Source organism: Gobius niger, assembly GCF_951799975.1.
Source record: "Gobius niger genome assembly, chromosome: 10".
In the NCBI taxonomy this organism is placed as follows: Eukaryota; Metazoa; Chordata; class Actinopteri; order Gobiiformes; family Gobiidae; genus Gobius; species Gobius niger.
The window spans coordinates 12,401,734-12,426,119 of record NC_136861.1 but is presented as its reverse complement, the minus strand read 5'-3'; the positions used below and the strand labels follow the sequence as shown (position 1 = coordinate 12,426,119).

The window sequence follows — 24,386 nt, the reverse complement described above, 5'->3', positions numbered from 1 at the left end:
TTATTTTATTTTATTTTATTTTATTTTATTTTATTTTATTTTATTTTATTTTATTTTATTTTATTTTATTTTATTTTATTTTATCTCATCTCATCTTATTTTATCTCAATTTGGTGACCAAATTCCCTGAAACTGTAATGTAAATAAAATAAAAGCACTTAGTTGACAGTTTTAGGTACAAAACCTTTAAAACCCAAACATGTGATGGGCTGCCTAAAGAAAGAGCAAACTAACAAACATCAGTGGAAAATCGATCAATAATAAAATATGACTCTCGGCGTCACCCGTTGCCTAGCAGCGGGCCAGTGAGCAACCAATCAGAAGTGCGCTTTGCTTCACGTGATCATGAAGGGTTCGAAAATCCAGGCATTTCGGTCGGGGCCGGCTTAAACATCTCTTACCTCACACAAAATAAACCGAGTTCAATCGTAAATCTCCGATGTGCCGATATATGTCTCATCATTGACCAGTCTGACAGTCAGAACCATCACCTTTGTAGCCAAAATCGACACATATTTTAGCAAACGTTGAGGATTTACAGCCGTTGACATTGATCCACGCCCACTCGGACGAGATGCCGGGATTTCGCGAGGCTTCGCTGTTGGCACTGGCAGATTCTTCCGGTGAGAGAAGAGTCGGTTTTCTGCCCCCGTTCAACGCTCTGCTCCACAACAAACTGCAAAGAGGGAAGTGGAAACGCTGACTGGTGTGTTTTTTTTAAATTTCAATATCTTCATACCAACCTTCTGTAAGCCTGAGCTGATCTCAGAAAGTGAGAGCGGAGTTTTGCGGACTGTTGGACTGAGTGATCAACAGGTGCGCTAGTGTTAGCTTTGTCATTAGCTGTTACAATTAAGCGTTAAAGCGAACTTTTAATCCATCAACGTTAGATTTCATGGCTTTACAGCATTTTAACCTTTATCATAATGTGTTTAGCTTAAATAGTTTGTTGTACATGGGTTATTATGGTTATTGCGAGTTGCTTATTGTTTATTTGTGGTGAATCACATTTTGACATCTCCTGTTGTCGCCGGTTGCTTCACTGCTGTTCGTACATAGATTATAGTTTTATTAAGGCAATATCATGTTTTATACAATCGCTTTATTGTAGAAACGTGTTCTGCATTACCTGTGGTTCTTGTAACCATCGTGTTTATGTTTATGTCAGCAAATCGTCTTGTTTAATAATGCGCTTTGAATTTCTTCTTCTCTCACTTAATTAATGTTTTACCCCAGCTCTTTTTGAGGGACCAAGTGTGTGCGAGGGCATGAAGAATTTCTACTAGACCAGGCCAGTCACATGCTGCTCCATAATCCACAGATAAGCTTTTTTACAGTCTGTGTGGTGCTTTTAAGTCGTTCTCAGAGATGCGTAAAAACTACCCCCACTAGACTCTAAACCAAAGTGTATCCATTTCATTGTGTGATCATGAAATATGTGCTTCTTTTTTAATCGTTTCATTGTTTTTATGGGTTAGACTGCTTTTACAATGAGAGTGCATTCCTGGACCAATCCTGTGACAAGCCCAGCCAGTCACATGGGTAACGCTTACAGATGAAGTGACATATACCTGAAGAAGTCATTAGCACATATTTGCAAAATGTGTAAGGGGGTGGGTTTGATGTCTCGTCAACTAGATGAAGAGTTGTTTGCCATAGTCGAACTAGCTACAGTCTTAAGGCTATTTGGTTAAAACAAGCTATTTATGGGACAAACATCCACCGGATTCTCTCCGCCTACTTCAATTGTTCCCAAGCTGACTGAGACAAAAGGCAATCTTATTTTTTTTGTGGGAGAATGTCAGATGCTTCATATTGAAACAGTTCTTCATATTTATATTGTGTGGGCCTATACTAAAGAAAGAGTAAATATTTGTCATGCTAATTTATTCAGCATTTTTTACTTTCCCTTTAATGAGGAGACACTGCATTGTCTAGTTTACGGCGTTGCTCCCTGTGTGAGACGCCTTTTGTGAGCAGGTGGTAGTTTCTGCTTTTGTTACTGCTGGTTTTGTTGCATTTACCTCTTAACCCCTGCCTGAGCCGAGCACATTCTCTCCAGTTTGGTTTTACCCAAATCTAAAAGCTTCATGAAAAAAGCATCAATGTAGCAACAAACAGAGTATGAAAACACAAAGATGGGGAAAAAAGCAATAATAACACAATAAAAAAGTGATGAAAAAGCCACACAAAAGCCACAAAAGAGCAACAAGAAAACATGACAAAAACATAAGGAAAACGCAACAAAAAAGCCAAAAAACAGTGACAAAAATGCAACATAAGAATGACAAAAACGTAACAAAAAAAAGCAGTGAAAACACAACAAAAAACCTCTGAAACATGGAAAAAAAGACACAGAAACACGACAAAAACGCATCTAAAATGCAATATAAATGCGGCGATCACAAGGGCTGAATGATTGAAAATTGATGTCTCGATATTCATGCCAGATATCTCGATTACGATACGATATAACACAAAAGAGTCCATTTTATTGATAAAAATCAGTATCGTTTATATTGAATGTTCATGTCTCGATATCAGTACAATAGCGATATATTTAGCTTTTGCGATATTAATGTCTTGAATGTTCATATCTCGATATCGATGCTGTAGCGACATATCAACAAAACAGGTTACAATGTGTTTTATAGGTCTTCACTTTTGAATGAGGCGTTACACTTGTCTATAGGCTGTAAGCTTTTAGATATGGGTAAAGCCAAACTGGAGACAATCTGTTTACTACATTGCTTGGTAATATGAGTAACAAGTATGTATTGTATCGATTGATTTTGTTGTGTTTTTGCAGAGGTTGTGGTTGGGGCGAGCACACTTCCTGGTCCATCATGGGGGAGCTCTTCAGGAGCGAGGAGATGACTCTGGCTCAGCTCTTCCTTCAGTCGGAGGCGGCCTACTGCTGCGTCAGTGAGCTGGGGGAGATCGGGATGGTGCAGTTCAGAGATGTGAGTCGGCCACACCCTGTTATTCTTCGAAACATGCCACTGCGTTGGGTCTGCTGTTTGTCTCTGCCACGGTTAGATAATATTACTGGGCTCTGGTCCATCGGAGGAATTGTTAAGCACAAGATGGTGTTTTGTAGTAGGAATAATAAAGTTCTTTCAAAGATGCCAAAAAAAAAAACATAAAGAATGACAGGGCATTTTCTCAAAAGCATGAATGCACGATTATTCTCTGAAAAGTTGATACAGTAGTTGTTGTAGATCATCATGGAGAGGGTGAAATGCCTTGTGGCTCGTCATGTGCTCGCAGCTGAGGCCATAATCCTTAAAACCTCATTCTTTTGCACTCTGAGAAGCATTGTCCTGTAGAGTGGGGTCAAAAAACACTCAACAGTGTATAAAACCAGATTCAGCCAATGCGGTTTTAATGCTGCTGTTGTCAGGCCATTAGGAGCCGTTTAATTATTGATGTAGTAGTGGCTCGTGTTTATGGTTCAGTTTAAAGGAGCTTTACACTTTGTTTGCTCTGGTCCTGGTTTTGAAATCCATTACGCACACATTATAGGAAGCTAAATGGTGTTTTTGTTCCTCTGCAGCTCAATCCGGATGTCAACGTTTTCCAGAGAAAGTTTGTGAACGAAGTGCGACGGTGTGAAGAAATGGACCGTAAACTGAGTAAGACGAGCTAAAGCTAATCCACTTTGTGTACACAGCACATTCATAAACAAAGAACAAGCCTCCCATGCCAACCTGCTTCTATCATTGCCAATAAGTAATTTGTTTTGAGGTGTTAATTCTATGTTGTCTTCTTTTAGGGTTTGTGGAAAAAGAAATCAAAAAGGCAAACATCCCGATAGTGGACACAGGGGAGAACCCGGAAGTGCCGTTCCCTCGAGACATGATTGATCTGGAGGTAACTGTCTAAAAGTCTAGTAATGCAAAAATACTACTAGAAGCAGCTCCACGTGCCACAGAACTGCTGTTTCATGCAAACCCCTTGTTTTCTGTCTGTCTCTGTAACAGGCCACGTTCGAGAAGCTTGAGAATGAGCTGAAAGAAATCAACACGAACCAGGAAGCTCTGAAAAAGAACTTCCTGGAACTGACTGAGCTGAAACACATCCTGAGACGCACACAGCAGTTTTTCGATGAAGTAAGACGCCCTTTGCTCAATGTTAATGTGTTTAATTCAGAGTTTAGTCAGCCGAAGTTCGATGATATTGGCGCTCTTGAGTCATATCGACCGAAATGTTGCTGATATGTGCAAAATCAAACTAGGTCACCATATAAAACAATACATTCTTTTTACAGAGAGAAAAAATACGCATTTATTTCTCTTTTGTGATGCCCACCTGCTCTTTCTGCAGCAAAACAAAGATATACAATTTCAAAATTAAGTGTGGAACAAAACAGGGATGGAACAATGACACGGTGAAGCTCAAGATTGCGATGGTGCCGACACTGAATTTAAAGGGAATGCGGAGGTCGTAACCACAACAGTCATTATTTTGAGAAGCGAGGGTGAGGCGGTGCCACAATGACACACGGCGAAGGAGTTGTTACAGAAGGTACAGGATTTGATGTGGCTAAGTAAAAAGTGTGTCATGAGGCCACAACCTACAAAGAGGATCTCCCACATTGGCTCAGCGAGACCATAAGATGACACCGTACTGCATGCTCATCCAGAAGTCGGGTTAATTTAGGGGAACTTTGAGCCTTACAGAAAATAAAAGGATCTGTATCATGCTATTTTTGTCATCCCAAAGTAAAGTATAGGCATTTATATGATATATTGTACCTCTACCACTATGGAGTTCTATTTTTTGTGGGGCATTTTGCAAACCCAGAAGACTCAACGCTTCGATTCATTTAACTCCGCCCCCTCTCTCCGAGCTAATCCGCCCATGCAAAATTAGCAGGAAGAGAAATATAATATCACAGTAATAAGTAAAGTTGCTTCACAATGCAGTTATAAGGAGTTTACATCTACAACACACAAGCTAGCACGCGTTTTGATTGACTCACCGCTCTGTTCTGGCCGCTCCATCGGGTGTTTGCAATATGGGACTCGCGTTGGTTATAAAAGTTAATCCACCTTGAAATCTGGCGAAGGTTCACCAAGCATCAGTGACAGTCACAGAAAAACACTATTTTGGCTGATAGTCGCTAAATCCCGGAAAGAAATTCCAACTTCTGGCGAGTGGCCTCTTCTTTAGGAAGGTTGGATAAAGTCCTGCACCTTTCGCAAACCAAACACGCATTTCGTGACATTATCTTTAGGTAAGAAAAAAGAACACGTGTCCAGAGTAGGTTAGAAAGAGCTCCTTCTTCACATCCTTCAGTGCAAAGATGACATCTGTACAGACGCTCAGGGGTGCGTTTGCTTTCTCTGCAGGGGCAGTGCGGAAGCCTCAGGCACTTGCTTGTTTATTCTTTTTCATTTCATTCTTACAACTGAAATAATGAAAAAACTGTTCTATAAATTAAAGTCAGGCCGTAAGGCATTACATTACAGATGTCGGGCTCTTCCTGTCGTTTTCCAGGAGAGCGTGAATGATAAGGAAATAGCATTACAACATGGCTAAAAGCTCCAAAAGTTATATAGGACCTTTAAACTTGTCATAAAAATTGCTTGCACCATTAAACTGTTGTTGTATAGTCTCCTTTTAAATCATCCTGGGATTCATAAATTGTCTCAATTTAGGAGAACTTCGAGAATCACAGAAAATATAATTAAAGAAGTAAATTCCCCGTCACCATTAAACAGGTTGTATTCAAAGTTGTTATGAACCACGATTGAGGTGACGGTTTCAGATCATGCTGACACACTTCCTCACTTTGCTTCCTCATAATGTTTCACAAGGTTCCTGTGTTAAACATTCACTTATAACACATTTCTTAACGTCAGTAATTATAGCTATTGTATTCTGTTATGAACGTTTGACCTCTGTATTTGAGTGGGCTGAAGTCGTCCCTGCATGTTTTCTCATCGACTCAATGTGTTGCAGATGGAAGACCCCAGTTTACTTGAAGACACGAACTCCACTCTCCTGGAACCCAGTGAGGTGAACCGCGCCCCTCTCAGACTGGGGTGAGTCAAATGTCAATACTGAATGGTTTTCATGACTAAAACCAGTGGCGTCTGGTGATGAAAACTCTAGGTGGGGCTGTTACACACTATGTTTGTTTTTTTCTCCTTTACTATCACTATCTAAATGTTTACTGCTGCCTGTCAGACTTAAAAGAAGCATGGAAGCACTATTGGCAAATACCCACTGAACTAGTATTAAGTCAACAACGCATTTGACAAAGTAAACAGCAGACTATTACCTAACAAATGCATTTACCCAAAGCACAATGATATGAGAGCATAAAGGAGTCATTTATGTCCTGGTAAAGTTGAACCTGGACAGATGTGAACCTTGGTGTAAACATGGAGTCACCCATTGAGGAGCATCACGTCCTCCTTACGTCTGTTTAGCCTGATTAAAACTCCAATCCAGAATAATGTTCATGGTCTCTTTTCACAGTCATATTGAGTGTTTTGGCTTCAAGCTAATGGGTTTCACAAAATAAAAATGGTATCAAGATTTGAAAAAAATAGACTAGACTTTTGCACAGACGGGGCGCTATGTAACATCTTCAGCTTCATACCTCCTCAAGCTTTACCTTCAGACTGGAATATTTTTTTTTCTGCTACTGTGGGGCGTACTGGTGTTTTGATTTCATTTCTGCAGCGTGGAGTTTGCCCGTCCCCCGCGCTCTTTTAATTATTGGTGCTAGAGCCTGATCATCAATACGGTACATGGACAGTGTTTAACTCACAGTGGGAGAAATAGTTTGTAGTTTGTCCTGCAAGCGCTTAATAAGGTGCACGAGGCTGTGTTATGATGTTAATGCAGAGAAGAGGAGAGCGAAGAGCAAGTGCTTGTTATTGCCAGCGCTGTTCGTAGCACACCGCGCCGCCGCTGACTGCTTTCTTCTCTAAGCGATGCACTCATGCTAGCGGCAAAAGCACTGGTGCACTGTGGTTTGTATGCAAGATTCCACCCAAAACTTCCTACTCTAATGAACGTAGATGTCTCTCTGGTGGTGATCCAGATCAACTTATTCCAGGTCTAGTTGTATTTTATCTTTAAATGTTCCTAATGGCAGCCACTTGTAAACCCTCTGACCACTTTATTGTTATTTTCTATCTATGCTGATTATATTCTGTCCCTCAGGTTTGTAGCTGGAGTGATTGGTCGGGAGCGTATTCCCACGTTTGAGCGGATGCTGTGGAGAGTCTGCAGAGGAAACGTGTTTCTGAAGCAGGCGGATATCGAAGACCCGCTGGAGGACCCCACATCAGTCAGTGCAACAACATTTTAGATAAGAAACATGTTTTGTGAAGCCTAAAATCAACCGTGGTGTATGACTCCTCCCACAGGGCGACCAAGTGCACAAGTCCGTCTTCATCATCTTCTTCCAGGGAGACCAGCTCAAGAACAGGGTCAAGAAGATCTGTGAAGGGTGAGTCTTGGTTTAGGTTTAGGTTTTCTGTCTGCCTTTAAGTAGGATTACAATATGTACAAGGGATGTCCAAATCCAGATCGCTGGTTTCAGGCAAACATTAAGGCATTTTCACAGTATCTTGTCATATTCAGCAAAAGTAAAGTAATTTTATGCACAGTATATCTAAAGTTTTTGTTTGATTTTAAAACTCCAAATAACCTCATTAGCGTCTGTCTTATTCAGGTTTAGAGCCACGCTGTACCCATGTCCGGAAACCCCTCAGGAGAGGAAAGAGATGTTGGCCGGAGTCAACGCTCGCATTGACGACCTGCAAATGGTAAATAGCACACGTGTATTCCCAAGTTAGAGCTGCTATTTCAAGTAACTCTAATGTAGCTGAACATATGAGCCAGCCCTGCACACACAGGACACACTGGGATATAGGTTTACTGAAAGTAGGGCTGTGATTATTACATTAAACAATTACAAAAATTGCATAATCAAGAAAAAAAGGTTATTAAGGATGGCCTTGTCCATCGAAAGCGCCTTCGATTGAATTAAGGTTGAACTTCCAGCGCAGCGTAATTGAACTGCTGTATTTGTCGCGGATCATTTGAATAATTTTCATACACCGCTACTGACAAGTGTTCACATTTACTGAACGCTTAGAACAGAAGTTTAGAAGCCTCAATATCCTTTGCCCTGGGGCTGCTTGTTGCAGAAAAGTGTAAAACTTGAAGAGGAGCAGATCTCAATGGAGCTCAAAGCAAACTCTTATTATTTCATGCTGCTGGGATGACTGTTTTGTTCCCTTCGCATTTCACGAGCTACGGGCTTTGGTCCGACATAAACAAACAGCGCTGTGTGATGATGTCATCAGGCCGTGATGAAAGGCTTTCCTCACCTTTCCATCTCTTGCTAAACCTAATCCTCTCATCGCGAAGTAAAAACGCTCAACATAGCTTCTCTACAGTCATAGTGTATTTTTTTAAACTCTTTTTTCCCCTCTTTATTGAAACCACTGCGCAGTGAAAGCGAGCAAGAGGAGGGGGAGTGGGAGGGGCTTATTTGGGCATTGCATAAATTATCAGGAAGTGAAACTACCTGATATTCTGATCCTAATCTAAGCTGTTTTAAATCAATATTGCATTTTCTAACTAACAAAGTGTAAGATAGTTATGAGGATGTCTGACATTATTGCCAAAAACCTGGAAATATTACCCCCTCTTTAAGTAAAACAACACTGTAGAAGATGATGGCGTATAAAGTCACTTGCAACACTTTCTGGATTGGATTGGATTGAAATACGACATGGCAAATAGCTTGTTATTCTATTTGCAATACCAGTTTTTGGAGCAAAATGTTATTTTTGTATTAACTGCCTAAGGAGTTGTTGCACTACCTTGAAACACAACATTGGTCCTGGGGCAGTGTGACATTAGCACAAAAGCTGAGTGGTGGAATAGCTCTGGTGAGAAAGAATGCAGACTAGAATCAGGGGCATTTATCACGGTGCACTGAGCCCGTCCCAGCAGCGCGTCCATAGAAGCAGGGCTTAAACATTCTGCTCTTGGCTGATCATGAGACTCGGCATAAAATGTCACTCATACAGAAAACATGCTCCAGTGTCCTCCAGGGAGAAACTAATGCATTGCATGGATCAATGCCATCTACATATGACAACTGTTTGCCTGTGCTAATTATCAAACAGAGCTAAAAATACACTGTGACATATTATCAGGGTCTCTCTGTTACCGTGGCTTTGTTTACTGTGAGTTATACTTTATCCGGATAAGTGCATCTTGAGCCATGGGAGTTGTCTGATAGAGGAAACTAAATGTGTTCAAAATGTCAACCTGACTTAACACAACAGGCCTTTTAATATCAATTTGGCGATTTTGCTCTGACACTATGTAGTACAAACGATACAGAATCTATTTTAAGCCATTTTGAAGACAAGTCAAAAACATAGGAATCCTGACTTGCATTCAGACGATCAAGAACTTTTTCCACTTTTAATCTCCCGCATCAGCCTGATATCTCCTTCTGTTCTCGCAGGTGTTGAACCAAACAGAGGACCACCGACAGCGGGTTCTTCAGGCCGCTGCTAAAACGGTGCGCGTCTGGTTCATCAAAGTCCGCAAGATGAAGGCGATTTACCACACGCTGAACCTGTGCAACATCGACGTCACTCAGAAGTGTCTGATCGCAGAGGTCTGGTGTCCCGTCTCCGACATGGACTCCATTCAGTTCGCCCTCCGCAGAGGCACGGTCAGTATGGCATCGCCAGGAGGGACATACATGATGATAAAATACATGCAGATAAAGCACTAGTGTGTACTTTACAAAATAGTGATCAAGAATATGGGTACGGTGGCATTAAAAATCAACGTAAACTTTCATACCTACAAAATGTGGCCCTTCCATCTGGCCCTGAACACATTGAGGCCGCGCTGTTTTGGGGATTTACCTCTGCCAACAATCCAGACCATTTTTCATGATATTTGTAGCACCACAGCATATTCTATGTTAGAGCTGTGGACACATGCTGTGGCTCACTTGAAACGTGAGACTCTTAGCTCTCCATAGGTGAAATCTTTTTAATTCTACATGCCTTGGTTCCCGAGAAATCTAAGCTAAACAGAGGCTAATTTTGTTCAAAATCACAGTTTTTTTTCTAGAAAGTGAGATAACAGGGGTTTTCTGCAACACTTTCCTTTCTGATTAACTCCCCTCTCCAACTCTCTCCTCCTCTCTCCTCTGTGGACGGACGCTAACGTTATGGGAAGAGGCAAATGCCTAAATATCAATCAACCTTCATATCAATTTTCAACAACAACATTGTTGACACGTTTTGTCAACAATGTTGATCGATCGAACAGTGCAGATCGATCGCTTTTTATCGCGTGCGCATTTAAACAGCCTGGTTCTCGGATTGAAGACTTAACCCGTGTTGTTTCTCAGTCGTCCTTGGACCGATTTTGACCATTTAAAAACTCAGAGAAATATAAAAAATTCAACTGTTTCGATCTCTCAATGGGAAGCCGCTCTGCTTTGTCAAAAGAGAGAAGTGTCGGCTTTTACAGCTGTTTGCTGTGCAACACCACACCCCCTGGGACTAAAAAAAGAAGAAAAGAAACACAATAATATATATAAAATGTCCAGATCGTGACTTTTCATAAGTTTTTGATCGTCATTTATTTCACTTCTGTTCATCACAGAGCTGCCAAAATCACACATAAGGTGTATTAAAGTTTTTCCGTTTTTGGCACTTAATGTGTTAAACATGACCAAGCCCCAAAACTGTTTTTAACTGTATCAATATATGTTGTCTTCAGGAGAAAAGCGGCTCTACGGTGCCTTCCATCTTGAATCGGATGCAGACCAAGCAGACTCCTCCCACTTACAACAAGACGAACAAATTCACCTCGGGCTTTCAGAACATCGTCGATGCCTATGGGATCGGCAACTACCGGGAGATTAACCCAGGTACAAGCCTGCTGTGTGCTCTCCATTGTGTTCAGCTGTGTCTGTGTTACAAAGGCCTATGTTTGAACAGCTGTGGACCATTTCATCACCCGTTGCATTATGTAACCCAAAAGACAGTCTGTCATTGACTGGGTTTCCATGCAGCAGTTTATATTACTTGAGAAATTAAATGTCAATTTTTCAATCAATTTCACTTAGTTGTGAAATGGTCTGTATTTAAAGCCATATAACAAATCTATCAAACCTCCTACACATAGATAATCACAGAATCATTAATGCTCACATAAATACTGCAAAAAAGAAACGCAACACTTTGTCTCCTTTATGCTACACAAACATTACAGTCATTTACTTGAATACACTTTCGAATTGTAGTTCAGTAGCACGCCCAGTGTAACATACGAATTTCCCGTGGCGCTCCTCATGCATTGCTCCCTCCATGTCGCCCTCAGCCCCATACACCATCATCACCTTCCCCTTCCTGTTCGCCGTCATGTTCGGGGACCTGGGGCACGGCGCCCTCATGACGTGTGCCGCTCTGTACCTGGTGCTGAGGGAGAGCAGGCTCATAGCACAGAAGAACGACAACGAGGTAACCGATGATACTGTACCACGGGGGCCACCGCATCAGCCATACACATACGCATTTCACCTGGTCTCCGTCACCAGCCACAGCAAAATTATTTAAAGATGGACATTTTTCCTACAATGGCGAGGGTATGTTGTAGGTGTGACGTCTGAAGCTCATGGACATCGCCAAGTCCTGGGGTTTTTGTTTGGTTCTGGTGCTGTGCCAGTCCATTAAAACAACTACAATTGACCAAAAAGCTAAAAAAAAAAGAAAAGCTGAGCATAGCATCTTCTGCGTTGGATATGAATCCCTTCAAATAGAAAAGCTTTACCGTCACATGATTTCTGTCCCTAACTGTGTGCTGTTTGCCTTTTCTGTCAGATGTTCAGTATGGTGTTCGCTGGGCGCTACATCATCCTCCTCATGGGCATCTTCTCTATTTATACCGGAATCATTTACAACGACTGCTTTTCCAAATCCCTCAACCTGTTCGGGTCGGGCTGGAGTGTCCGGCCCATGTTTGACCCACGAGTCGGCGGGAACTGGACGTGAGTGACGTTGGCTGTTTTTTTTTGATACAACAACAACAGAAGTCTGAGTTGACTTGGTGCGCTTGTTCTTTTAGGTTTGAAACATTGAACAGTAGCAGGGTCTTGCAGTTGGACCCAGCGATAGATGGGGTTTTCAAAGGACCTTACCCCATTGGGATTGATCCTGTGAGTATTGGGTTCATTGTTTTTAGTTTCAAAGTTTGTCGTCGGATACCAAAGATTAGTTTTCCAGTCTTCAAAGGTTCTCTGATAATTGGCAAACCCCTGACATGTATTTCACTTGCTAGTAAAATAGCCATTGGTTGATACATTCACTATTGCTTTTGAACTTGAACAGCATATAAGTATAGAATTATCCCCAAAGTCACCCAAACCATTTTATTCATGTTTTATTAATAAGACAAATTGCTGAAGGAAGAAACACAAGCTACAAGGGTAAGAATTTTTCAGTGGGAGTGTCCCGTCTGTTCTCTTGCCTTCTTAACCTCTTACCAACCGCCAAAACCAAATGCATTCTCTCTTTTTAGCCATTGTCGTCACTTTTTATTTCCCTTATGTGTTTTTGTCAATTTTTTATTACTTTTTTGCTGCTCTTTTGTCACTTTTTTGCTGGATTTTTGTCTTTTTTCTGCTGGATTTTTGTCTTTTTTTGCTGGATTTTTGTTTTTTTTCTGCTAGATTTTTGTCATTTTTCTGCTGGATTTTTGTCATTTTTTGCTGGAGTTTTGTTTTTTTTCTGCTAGATTTTTGTCATTTTTCTGCTGGATTTTTGTCATTTTTTGCTGGATTTTTGTCATTTTTTTCTGGATTTTTTGTCACTTTTTGCTGGATTTTTGTCATTTTTTTGCTGAATTTTTGTCATTTTTTTGCTAGATTTTTTTCACTTTTTTGTTGCTCTTTCGTCACTTTTTTTTTTTAGTTTTTGTCGCTTTTTTGGTTACTTTTTAGCGCTTTTTTGTTACGTTTTCATCCTCATTTTCTTTTAGTTTTTTTATCGCTGTTTTGAAGAAGCTTTTAGATTTGGAGAACAGGAGAAAACATGTTCAGGTGGGAGTTAAGAGTTTAAATCCTCGGTTCCTCCAGAGCCTCCCTCTCAGGGGAGACGAAGTCCTTGGAAGAGAGATTCCAGTGGTTTCCAATCGGTTCACTCTTTTCAGTACGTGCTTTGAGGAGCCAAGGGAACAGAAATGGGACACATCCAACAGGCCCAGACAAGCCTGGCAGTCACTTAACTTAACAACTTAAGCATCATCATCAAATGAAATGTCAGAGAAATGGTTTTCCGTTATCAACACATTGAAAGATGCTTGTGTATTTATCTTTAATTGTAGATCTGGAACATTGCCGCGAACAAACTGACGTTCCTCAACTCTTTCAAAATGAAGATGTCTGTCATCCTGGGAGTCATCCATATGCTGTTTGGAGTCACCCTCAGCCTTTTCAACCATCTGTAAGGAAAATATATATAAAATCCATGTGGTCCCGTCTGTGCACTTATGAATGATTTACTTTTAGTAGCATCAAGTGTGAAACCTGACCTTTTCTTAATTTGCAGATATTTCCAGAAGCCCTTAAACATCTACTTTGGTTTCATCCCGGAGATCGTCTTCATGTCCTGTCTGTTCGGGTACCTGGTCGTTATCGTCTTTTATAAGTGGGTCTCGTATACCGCTAAAACGTCCCGGGACGCGCCCAGTCTCCTCATCGCCTTCATCAATATGTTCTTATTCAACTACAAAGACCCCACCAACAAAGAGCTCTACACGGGACAGGTGGGCAACATGCAAACACTTACAGCAGTGTCCTTCTCCATAACAAAAAAAACCTGCCATTACCTGTGGAGTTCCCCAGGGGTCGATCCTAGGACCCCTCTTATTCAGTCTATGCATGCCTCTATTGGGTCTGCCAATTCACAGGGATAATGTGTTCAGATGACATTCAGATCTACAACTTTCAGTAGCAGGTTTTGCTGAAGATATCAGAAAAATGTTGGTAATTTAAATTTGTTTTTAGTAGTAGTAGTTTATTTTCTTCGGTCATTATGAACATTTAGATCTTAGGTCACATGTTTTCCAAAGATCTCATACATTATACAATAAGAAAAACGACAGCTCTGATCATTCTGTTTACTGGGATGGATCCAAATCTTAAGAAATTATAAATGCATGCATTGTTTTGTGGAAATAAAAAGCATTAAATGTGGCTTACTGTAGCATGTATAAACCAATAACTTGCATAATTTACCATAAATTGTTGCAAAGATGTCAGTTTTCAGCAGTGTGTTGTCCTATATGCAATTGCTTTCCAAATTAAACACCCCTAACACTATTTTTATTTTGTTTCTTTGCAGCCTGTACTGCAGTCATTCTTGGTGATCATCGCTTTGGCGTGTGTCCCTGTTATGTTAGTAGTAAAAACTCTGTTTTTACGGAGACAACACATGTGGCGCAGAAATCTGGTAAGATCTGCTTTTTACAAATAATTTTATACTATATTGAATTAGGCAGCTGAAGTGGCTGGATTCTTAAAGTATATAGTTCATTCCATTTTCATAAGCACATGTATTGTGTGTATGAACTGTGTAAAAATGAACTGTTGTTTTGACGATGCAAAAAGGGGTAGGCGTTTATATCTTCCGCCTAAGCCTTGTGTGAATATTGTTATGCTAGTCGAGCAGTGAACTTGCTCTTCCTGACCAAAAAAACAAAAGGAACAATAGTCAGCTTCAACATGAAAGGTCAAACATTGTAATATTTGGTCGGACGGCCATTATCCCTGATTACGACGTGCATTTGCAGAATCTTTGTTTCGATAAGCGTCTGCAATGTAACAAGATTTATTTCCGTCCAGACATGCTTTTAATTTTCCTCCAATCCTTTATTCATGCGTCAAACCAACGCGCAAAGCCTTCTCCTGCACATTCCAAAGATTCTCAATGGTGTTAAGGTCTGGACTCTTGTGGCCAGTCCATGTGTGAAAATGATGTTTCGTGCCACTCCCTGAACCACTTTCACAATGTGAGCCCGATGAATCCAGGGATTATCTTCTTGGAATATGCCCGTGCGATCAGGGACAAAAAAATTAATTCTCGAGCCACTGTTGTTAAAGCTCTATTTAGGACCAGGTAGTGGATAAACCTCATGCCGTTTTACTCTAGGACATGAAGCATACTCATAGTTTCCCTTCTGTGTTTGCCTATGATCAACAGGGAACACAAAACTTTGGGGGCGTCCGAGTCGGCAACGGTCCCACAGAGGACGAGGCAGGAATAATTGAACACGACCAGCTTGCCCAGCAGTCTGAAGAGGAGCCAGAGGTAAAGAAATCTCTGTCTGTGTAACAAGATATTGGAGCTGCTAACAAGACAGATGGAGGTTTTAAGACGCCTTCGAAATCTGACCTGCACTTTCTTTGTAAATAATTTGGTTGTCCATCCTCAAGTTGAAACTGAAACTCACTGATCAAATTTCTTTTACAGCGGCCCCATTACTTATAGATGAAAATGTTGTTCTAGATTATAAATTGGTTCTACCTTCTTTACGTTCTTAGCGTATTCTAAACCTTTTCTGTCCTGATGCTCGGTGTCTCTTCTTCTGGAAGCTGATGCCAGTCAATACCAGCGCAGAGGCTTTTTCTTACATATCATATAACTCATCCTATGGCTGCAAGATGAATCGAATCGAAAGTGCAACATGAATGCTCGCAATTAATTTGTAATGATGCAAGAAAGATGCAATGGAACTATATCATTGTGGATGATGGCATGTCTTAAAGGCTTTAGTCGACTACCAAACATAACACAAATCTATCACACATCCTGCAAAGCCTATCAGTAATTGTTCTGTAAATACCATTGTATACCACTGTGTAATGTAGCTTTCCCATGTACTAACACCTGTATCAAGTAGGGCTGCAACCACAAATCTGAGTATCTGACCAATCTGTTATTGAAGCAGTAAAGCGACACTGGGAGACACTTATCCTACAACATTGACTTTTTTTGAACGATTAACCATGTTCTGAGCAGTTCTGCGCTCAAAATATGTCCATCCATTGATTTAAGACCAGTGAGCTAAAAGTGAAAGCTTGTATTCCCTATTCTATCGCATGTCATACTCCCTGCAGCCTGTAGAGGGCTCTTCTGACCAGATTAAAATTCTGACCAGCCCAGTTTTTCACTCTTTTACTATTTGAAATGTTTAACCATGAAATATCAAGCAATTATTAAGCCTCTCTTATGCATTATGTCCATTTTGATTAATCAAAAAAGCACAAGTGGGTTCAGCATTTTTTGATTTTGATTAAATAGCGCTGCCCCCCCCATAGGCACAAATAAGCTGACATAGCCGCCTGCTAAAAAGTCCTTTGTTTGCAGCCCTAATACTAACCCTAGTTTGCAGATTGTCCCTGTTGTTAACTGTGTTTCTCTTGTCCATTGTCTCGTTTCTCGGTTGGCCTGTGTGCGTTTGTGTGTGTCTAAATAACCAAGCAATGCCTTTTGTCGCCTGCTTTCAAGGCCCGCGAGGAAGAAGAGGTAGAGTACCCCACTGCATCCCCATCTCTCTCTCTGTCCTGTCCATGTGCATGTGCCAAATCTGTCTAAACGCTTAGTAGTGAGTTAGCCCAGTCTCTGGATGCATTAAATGGTTTGTGGTAGACGGTGGTAATGTACACTCACTAGCTACGTATTAGAAGCATTTATCCCTGTGCTTGTTGCTTAGACGGCTGCAGTTGATCAATAATATTGAGCTTCTATATGCACATTATTGTCTTGTGCTGAAGCTTGTACATAGGGGACATAAACACACATATTATGTACTTTGTTTTTATCTGTCAAAGGCGGGCTGGGTAATCAGGAGAGTCAGGACGTTTCCCGGTGCCACAGTGCTTTGGAGAGAAAAAAATTATTAAGAAATGACTCCAGGCATAAAAGCTTCGACTGGGCTGCAGCAGGAGATGGGGCTGCTGTTCCAGATAAAAATGTAAATCTATCAAATAATGACAGATATATCAAAATCAGAAAGCACTTAAGCATCAAACTTTGTATTGATTGTGGCAGGGAGATGCCATTTGACATTGAACTAACTCAGAAGTGGAACACTCCTCCGCTTTAATTCAAGTTGGTGCAGTCCAATCCAGCGGAGACAGAGAAGTGTCCACCTGAGTAAAGAAGGGAAGGGGAAAAAGGCAGGTGAAAGGCATAAGTAGACCATAATAATAATAATAAAAATATATTTTCATCTGCGTAACTTGGTATTGACTGTAGAATTGTATCTGCTTAGACTGTGTGTGCAGTGGCCCATGTGAAAAGAGTAAATGGTTAGAGGGGTATTTGAACCTTCAATCTTTTCACTTACAAAGCCAGCACACTGAGGCCCGGGCCATCTGTAGACATGCCATAACTCATTTGAAAGCTCAGAAACAAATTATGGGAAGCAGTTGGCTTGAAAACATAATTGGGTTGCGCTTTAGAAAATATATTGTAATGTACATCAATTGAGAGTAGACAGTATCTATCTACTGAACTACCTTTGTGTCTAATTGATTGACTGTCGAGTTAAAACGGCACATAAGTCATACAAAATGTCTCTAATACACTGGCTGGTGAGTGTACTTCATGTTGATGGGCTCTGTGCTGTTGTTTTATCTGTAACATGTACTGTATTTGCCGTTACTGGAGACGCTTGTGTAATTGTGGGAATGGGAACTTTAATAGGTCCAATTGTGGTTGACCATGTAATTCATTATAAGGTGTAGATGTACTTTTCTCTTGACACGCACAACAAAAAACACATAAAAATGTTGTAACTTTCTGTGTGTGTGTCTTGTTTTGCAGTTTAACTTTGCAGATGAGGCCGTGCACCAGGCCATCCACACCATCGAGTACTGCCTGGGCTGCATCTCCAACACGGCCTCCTACCTGAGACTATGGGCTCTCAGTCTGGCACATGCACGTACGTAAACAACGTCACTTTAGGGCCTCCAACGAGCTCACAATAGATTAATTGGAAAAAATTTAGGATTTATGGTAAAGCGCTGTGCTGTAAAGGCCAGTGTTAAATCCAACCCAAAACACATGAAGTCAGCGGCAGGTTGAATTATCCAGTGTGCAGAGAGCAAATCTTATCCATTACCCCATGATAGTTGTATAATGTTGCCAAACGAAGAGTCCCAAAAGAAGCATGCGCGTTTGTTAGATCACGGTATAAACGAGTGCAAGGAAATCAGCTGATACAACCTTTAAATAAATATAAAAATGCACATACAATGTTTCTTTTTTGTGAACATTTAGACAGTACTGTACAGGTTTCTGTGAAGAGAAATTCTCTGTATTTTCTTCTTCATTTAAAGGGACTATACGGAGTTTAAAAATGTTAAAAAATATATGTATTTTTCTCCCCCTACATGTTCCAGCCATGTCCTAATACAGTATGTAGAATGAGCCCAAACCTGTTCACCACAACTGCCTCTAAAATCCTGCACTGTCACTCAAAAAGGTGCATGCATCAGCTTAATATAGAAGCTGCAGTTACACGTATGACCTGAGGTGGCAGTAGTGAGTATAAAATGGCGAACTTTCATCCAGCCCCTTTAAACAATGGCAGTAATCGTGACTCAAAAATCTTGAATTGTGACATCCCGATACCCAACCCATGAGGGGCTTGGAGAAATTTATCATAGCACAGGGGCGAAGGGTGGGTCCTCGAAAGTTTCTGTGAAGACATTTTAGTTGTAGTCTTTGGTTTATGGAAGAAATGTTGGTGAACCAGAAAGTTGAGAGCATCTAATTTCAGTCCATTGAAATGTCTACAACAAATACGTGGGAAAATTCTTTCTTTTGAGTCGATGTTTTGGTTATTTATTCCCTATTAACTGACTTATTTCATGTGCAATATTTACCAGTAGATAATAAGAAAACTTTTGCTCAGAATAAAATGACAGAGAGTATTCAAGCCACCATTTTAACGTCAGTGTTTTCTAAGCTTTATATTATATGTTGTGTTTTCTCTCTCGCAGAACTCTCCGAGGTGCTGTGGTCCATGGTGATGCACATCGGTCTTTCCAGCAAAGGTTTCTTCGGCTTCTTCGTGCTGACCATCGTGTTCTTTTTCTTCGCCATTCTCACGGTGGCCATTCTCCTCATCATGGAGGGGCTGTCAGCATTTCTCCACGCGCTGCGTCTGCACTGGTGAGTCCAGCTCTGACTTCAGCCATTCTCACCTGGTCACTTATTCCTTTAAAGGGACTATACGGAGTTTAAAAATGTTAAAATTATGTATTTTCCTGCCTCTACATGTTTCAACAATGTGTAAAATGAGCCCAAATCTTTTCACCACAACTGCCGCTAATATCCTGCACTGTCTCTCAAAACGGTGTTACTTCGGGTCTGAATTGTCATCTTGCACGAGCTTAATATAGAAGGTGCAGTTACACGTATGACCTGAGGTGGCAGTAGTGAGTATAAAATGGCTAACTTGCATCTAGCCCCATTAAGCATCGATTTCTTTGTTCCCTTATCATCTTTTGGTCATAGTAAACCATTTAAATTTGTAGCAATAAATGCTCTGGGGCAATTTAACAAAGGCTGACATTTTCAAAGATCCTTTTGTCCTTGAGGGGCTGGAGTGGTCCACAGTTTTTGAAAGCAGAGAGAGTCGCAGTCTTTTCCCTGAAGTCGGCACACTGGACAGACTGTGATGGGTGCGTGGGGTCACCTGCGATGTTGAAACTGGTGGTTCACAGTCTCCTGGTCCGTCACTGACTCTCCCCCAGCTGCAGTGACTGTTTCCTGGCTTCAGTCCTGGGACCCCTTTGGTCCTGGTTTAGCCCCAGTCTGGGATCATGAGCTTTTGTCGTCCGCTATTGTCTTCAGCGAAATGTCAGCTGTGTTACGGAGCAGATCCCTGTCTATATCTGTCCTGTTTATGACTCAACATTTAGTTCGTAGACCTCAGGGACAGTCGGTATTAAACAAATGGAGGCTATTTATGTGAACAATGGTATTTCGTCTGTTATAGTTGGATAAAAAGGATGATAAGCTAGTTTAATATGAATATGGTGTTGCTTTAGGAGCGCCAAGGGGTAAGTATTGTTATTGTTGCTAAAAATTTCAGACAATCCTTCTTTGCTTCTGGGGTAACAGCAGCACAAAGCCTGACAAAGATCCATTGTGTTGCCTGAATTCTTTTTCTTACTCCATTTCAGCCTTTAGCTAACAGTGCCCTCTTGTGGATCTACAGCAGCACAACATCTTTTCATGACTTGTCTGGTAAAGGTCACATATTACTAGCTTTTAAAAATAGAAGAGCTCATTTTTGCGGAGCAGACGGGCTCAAACCAGATCAAGACTTGAGGCCGAGTGTGTGTGAGGTCTGTGACACACAGAGGCTGGAGGAATGGGGAGCAGAGGTCACTGGATCCTGTTACTTCCCTTGAACTTGAGTCGAGATGTGAATCAACTGCGATTTGAAGCTTCCTGGGTGTTGTAGTTTTGATTCTGCAGTATTCAGCTCAGTGGGACAGTGTTTGGCAACTGCAGTGGTTTGGTGAAGTTAAGATTTTGGTTGCAGTCGTTTGAAAAGTGATGGACTGTAGTTGCCATGAGCCAGAGTTAAGTCCCTGAAGTTTGACGACTGAAAGTGTGCACTGACAATATATTGGAGTAGATTAGAAACCGGTGCTGGGATTGTTAGAAGTGAGAGTCATTTTATTTTGATCGCATTGGCTCAGGATCTGGCAACCCTGAGTGTGGGACTCATTCATTTGGTATAGAGTTATTTGCAAAATCAAACAAGTGCCGTTGAAAACAATCAATGTGTGTGTGTCATTTTCTGTTTGTGTAGAAGTGCTTTTACTGATCAGAGCTATTTTAGTGCCTTAAAACTATTAAGTCACCTGTTCTTAAAATAGCTATACCTGATTGTACAAAGAAACAGGGTCACTGAAATTTCAAATTGCTATTTTCTGGTCCAAACTCATCTCAAACTTCCCTAATGCATTTACAACATCAACATTCGTCACATGGACTGAGTTTAAAGCAGATTTCACAACTTTCAGGGAGTCACTTCACTGTAAACAATGCCTACAAGCCTGACTGTTTAAAAGGCTTTCAAACCAGTGTTTTTTGGATCAATGTCTGCTTTTACCATATACTAAAGGACAAAACTAATTTTATTCCAATAACAGAAAATAAGTGATTCTCTACTGGTGGGTCGGGATCCAAAAGTAGGTCACAGAACCATTTTCAGTGGGTCTCGAGCCTCATACTAATTATAATAATAATGTCTTACACTTGTATTGCGCTTTACAAGGCTGTGTTACCAAGTTTCTTAAAGCACTACACTGTAGTTAGGGCTGGGCAGTTTATCATTATTTAAGATATGTCGATATATTTTTTTAAATGAGATATGGAATTAGACCATATCGCACATATTGATACAGTTCAATACTTATTTTCTACGCTATTTTTGTTTTTTAAATGTGCACCTTGCAGAGCTTTGTTATACAGTGTTTATGTGTTTACATTTTATAGTGAGTTTTCAATAAAACTACTCGTATTTGGCTTGACTTTGACTTAACATTTAATTTCTTGGGATATATATCGTATATCGATATTCAACTTAAATATATTAGGATGTGACTTTAGGTCCAAATCGCTCAGCCCTAACTGTAGACAATTATTCATTCACGCCATTGTAGCCACAGCTGCCCTGGGGTAGACTGATTGAAGCAAGGCTACCAGTCTGTGCTAACGGCCCTTCCAACCACCCCCAACCACTCACTCACTGCATTCATTTTGGCCTATTGTACATGTTTTTAGTGGTAGGGGAAACTGTTCCATCGGAAACTGAATGAAAACACTACCGAAGTCTGTTAATGTTATTGGGTTGTTTTGATCATAATTTCAGTCTTAAAGTCATGCCTACTGCCTGTTCAATAAAAACATCAATATTTTATACGATATATGACAAAATACATTGTTATCCTAGGCCCTAGGATAACAATGTATTTGTCCATTACCTAGGTCCATTACCTAGGGACCTAGGGTAATGGTGGGTCTCAAAGCCAGACCGCTTGAGAACCATGGCTATAGAATACAGTAATAAAAACTGTAATAAAACCGCTTTTTTCTCCATGTAAAATGTTTTTTATATATATATATATATATACATAATTGTGAATAAATCAACACTATGTTTTATTTTAACACGTTTACCTCACTTATGGGAACATAATATTTACAGGAAATCTCACATGCTCATCCTTTTAATATGAAGAACGTTTTTGAGAAAGTGATTTTGCTGTATTTACTGTAAAGTGCAAATGTTTTGGTTTTATTTGTGTGGTTAAGTTATGCTGAGTTACATTTCACCCTAGAAAAACAATCAAACCCTTCGAATATTACGAGCTCAAAAACCAGGCGGCTGCTCTGTGAGTGAAGGATCTGACTCATAACTTGTTGTTTAAAGACTTGTCTCGCCACCTCCGGCTCTTCAAGCTCAGCAGTGTATAAAAATGTATCACTTACTCACAGTTAATTTCCTTTGTTTTCAGGGTGGAGTTCCAGAACAAGTTTTACACCGGACAAGGGTTCAAGTTTCTCCCGTTTACATTTGAAAGCATCCTGGAAGGACGATTCGACGAATAAAATCAACATGATCATGTCGGAAAACTTTGAAATTACCAACACAACCTGCTCCTTGCTGTCTCTCCGTCCATGAAATCTTTAATAAAATACCATTGTTCGTTTAAGGTCCCATATTACGCTTTGTCTTAGTCTCAGAAGTGTCAAAAAAAAAGCTCCAGGTCTGTTTTTGTTGAGATTTTAACACGGCAAAAAGCTCTAAAAAGTCAATTTTCCATATTACCTCTAGAAGTCGACCGATATATATCGACCGATCTAGCCCTTTCAAAACAAGTTTGTTAAATACCTGTTTCACTAAGCCTCGGTGAATATGGACATGCTGCATGTCATTTTGAAGCGCAGACCTGGAGAAGAGTTAGTTTTAACCTCCACAATAGTGTTTTGAATCACAGCGCAAAATTCCACGGCTAGCAACAGGATGCTAATGCTAATGGAAGGATGCTAATGCTAATGGCAGGATGCTAATGCTAACTGCAACAAATCAAAGTTGGGACAGAAGCTATGAATCACCTAACGTAATGAATTAAGCTTATTTTTGAGTGTTTGTGTTGGTAAGGGCCACCTAAGAAAGCATGCTTATTTATTATGAGAGAGTTCATCTGTTTTCAGACCTGACTTTGTAACTTGGCTGGGACATCACCAACTTGTCTCCATGGGGATACTGTTGCTTTGCATTGTTTATAGGTTAAAGGAATAGGCCACCGTTTTTACATACTGAGATATGTTCTTAATTTAGCCTAGACAAGTTCATTTGTACCTGTCTGATCTTCACGCGTGTGCTCAGTCACGTAAACACAGCACAGAGAGAGTTAGCATTTAGCCTCTCCTCCTCTATAGCTCCAAACGAGGTGAAGATAGAAGCTACCAAGCTCTTCCACATTTTCGCTATTTAAATATGGTTGCGTGAAGTGTTACACAATTCAAGCATAGTTAAATTAAACAATGTGGATTTTCTACGCGGATAAAAAGTGGAACTATATTGTAAGGCGTAATAATACTGACAGAGGGCACACATGAAGACCAGACAGGTACAAATGAACTCGTCTAAGCTAAGGTAAGAACATATCTCAGTATGTAAAAATCCCCTATTCTTTAAAATAAGGTTTGAACACATTAGGCCCTCGTCCAAATGCTTTATTTTGATATATTGTAAAAGTTACCTTGTCAGTTCTGCAGACAGACTAAACATGCAGGATCACAGAAACAAAACATAACTCCGGGTCTGTTTGTGAGGAAGATACAGGATGATGTCGCATAATATAGGACCTTGAACGATGGCAATATCTCAAGATGGGAAAACGAAAACAAATCTTCCGTGTTGTGAAATGTTTTGTTTTACATGTTTTATTTAGTTATTTATTATTAATTTTCCTTGTGTAAAACGTGTTGTCTCTGCGTCACACTACATTGTACCTTCTGCAGCTTGAAATGGTGGATTTCCATGAGTTTAGTCACATTTTCCTGTTTATTCTGTCACGAATCACGATGAATGTCATATATGCACACGTCATAGCATTATAAAGTCAGTGTAAATGAGGAAACGAATCCAAAGGGAAAACGCTCTGTACTCGAGTCTGATCAACATGAATGGGAACATAACTGTCTTCGTGCTGTGGTCGTGTTTTGTGTCTGCATTTCACTGTGTAAAGAAAAGATATGAAGTTGTATAGATCGTGT

General features: G+C 40.4%; 1 protein-coding gene across 2 annotated transcripts; it reads left to right on the top strand.

The window, feature by feature from the left end:
- Positions 1-548: 548 nt before the first annotated feature.
- atp6v0a1a (ATPase H+ transporting V0 subunit a1a) lies at positions 549-22,830 on the top strand. Of its 2 annotated transcripts, XM_079564390.1 has the most exons (22): positions 549-706; positions 2,810-2,963; positions 3,557-3,635; positions 3,776-3,873; positions 3,984-4,112; positions 5,968-6,050; positions 7,183-7,309; positions 7,389-7,471; positions 7,697-7,790; positions 9,512-9,724; positions 10,792-10,942; positions 11,395-11,534; positions 11,895-12,061; positions 12,139-12,229; positions 13,396-13,514; positions 13,620-13,836; positions 14,415-14,522; positions 15,273-15,380; positions 16,581-16,598; positions 17,901-18,018; positions 19,082-19,253; positions 22,619-22,830. In XM_079564390.1, the coding sequence occupies exons 2-22, from the start codon at positions 2,847-2,849 to the stop codon at positions 22,710-22,712; spliced, it is 2,526 nt and encodes an 841-aa protein (XP_079420516.1). In that variant the 5' UTR covers positions 549-706; positions 2,810-2,846; the 3' UTR covers positions 22,713-22,830. The 2 variants fall into 2 exon arrangements, with proteins under 2 accessions (XP_079420516.1, XP_079420517.1); XM_079564391.1 differs by lacking the exon at positions 16,581-16,598.
- Positions 22,831-24,386: the final 1,556 nt, after the last annotated feature.

What these genes read in the sequence shown, in the direction of transcription:
- atp6v0a1a (XM_079564390.1), top strand. Translation starts at nt 2,847, where the DNA reads ATGGGGGAGCTCTTCAGGAGCGAGGAGATGACTCTGGCTCAGCTCTTC. An exon ending in GAGACATGATTGATCTGGAG is followed by an intron (nt 3,874 to 3,983) that starts GTAACTGTCTAA and finishes TCTCTGTAACAG; the next exon opens with GCCACGTTCGAGAAGCTTGA. An exon ending in CTACCGGGAGATTAACCCAG is followed by an intron (nt 10,943 to 11,394) that starts GTACAAGCCTGC and finishes TGTCGCCCTCAG; the next exon opens with CCCCATACACCATCATCACC.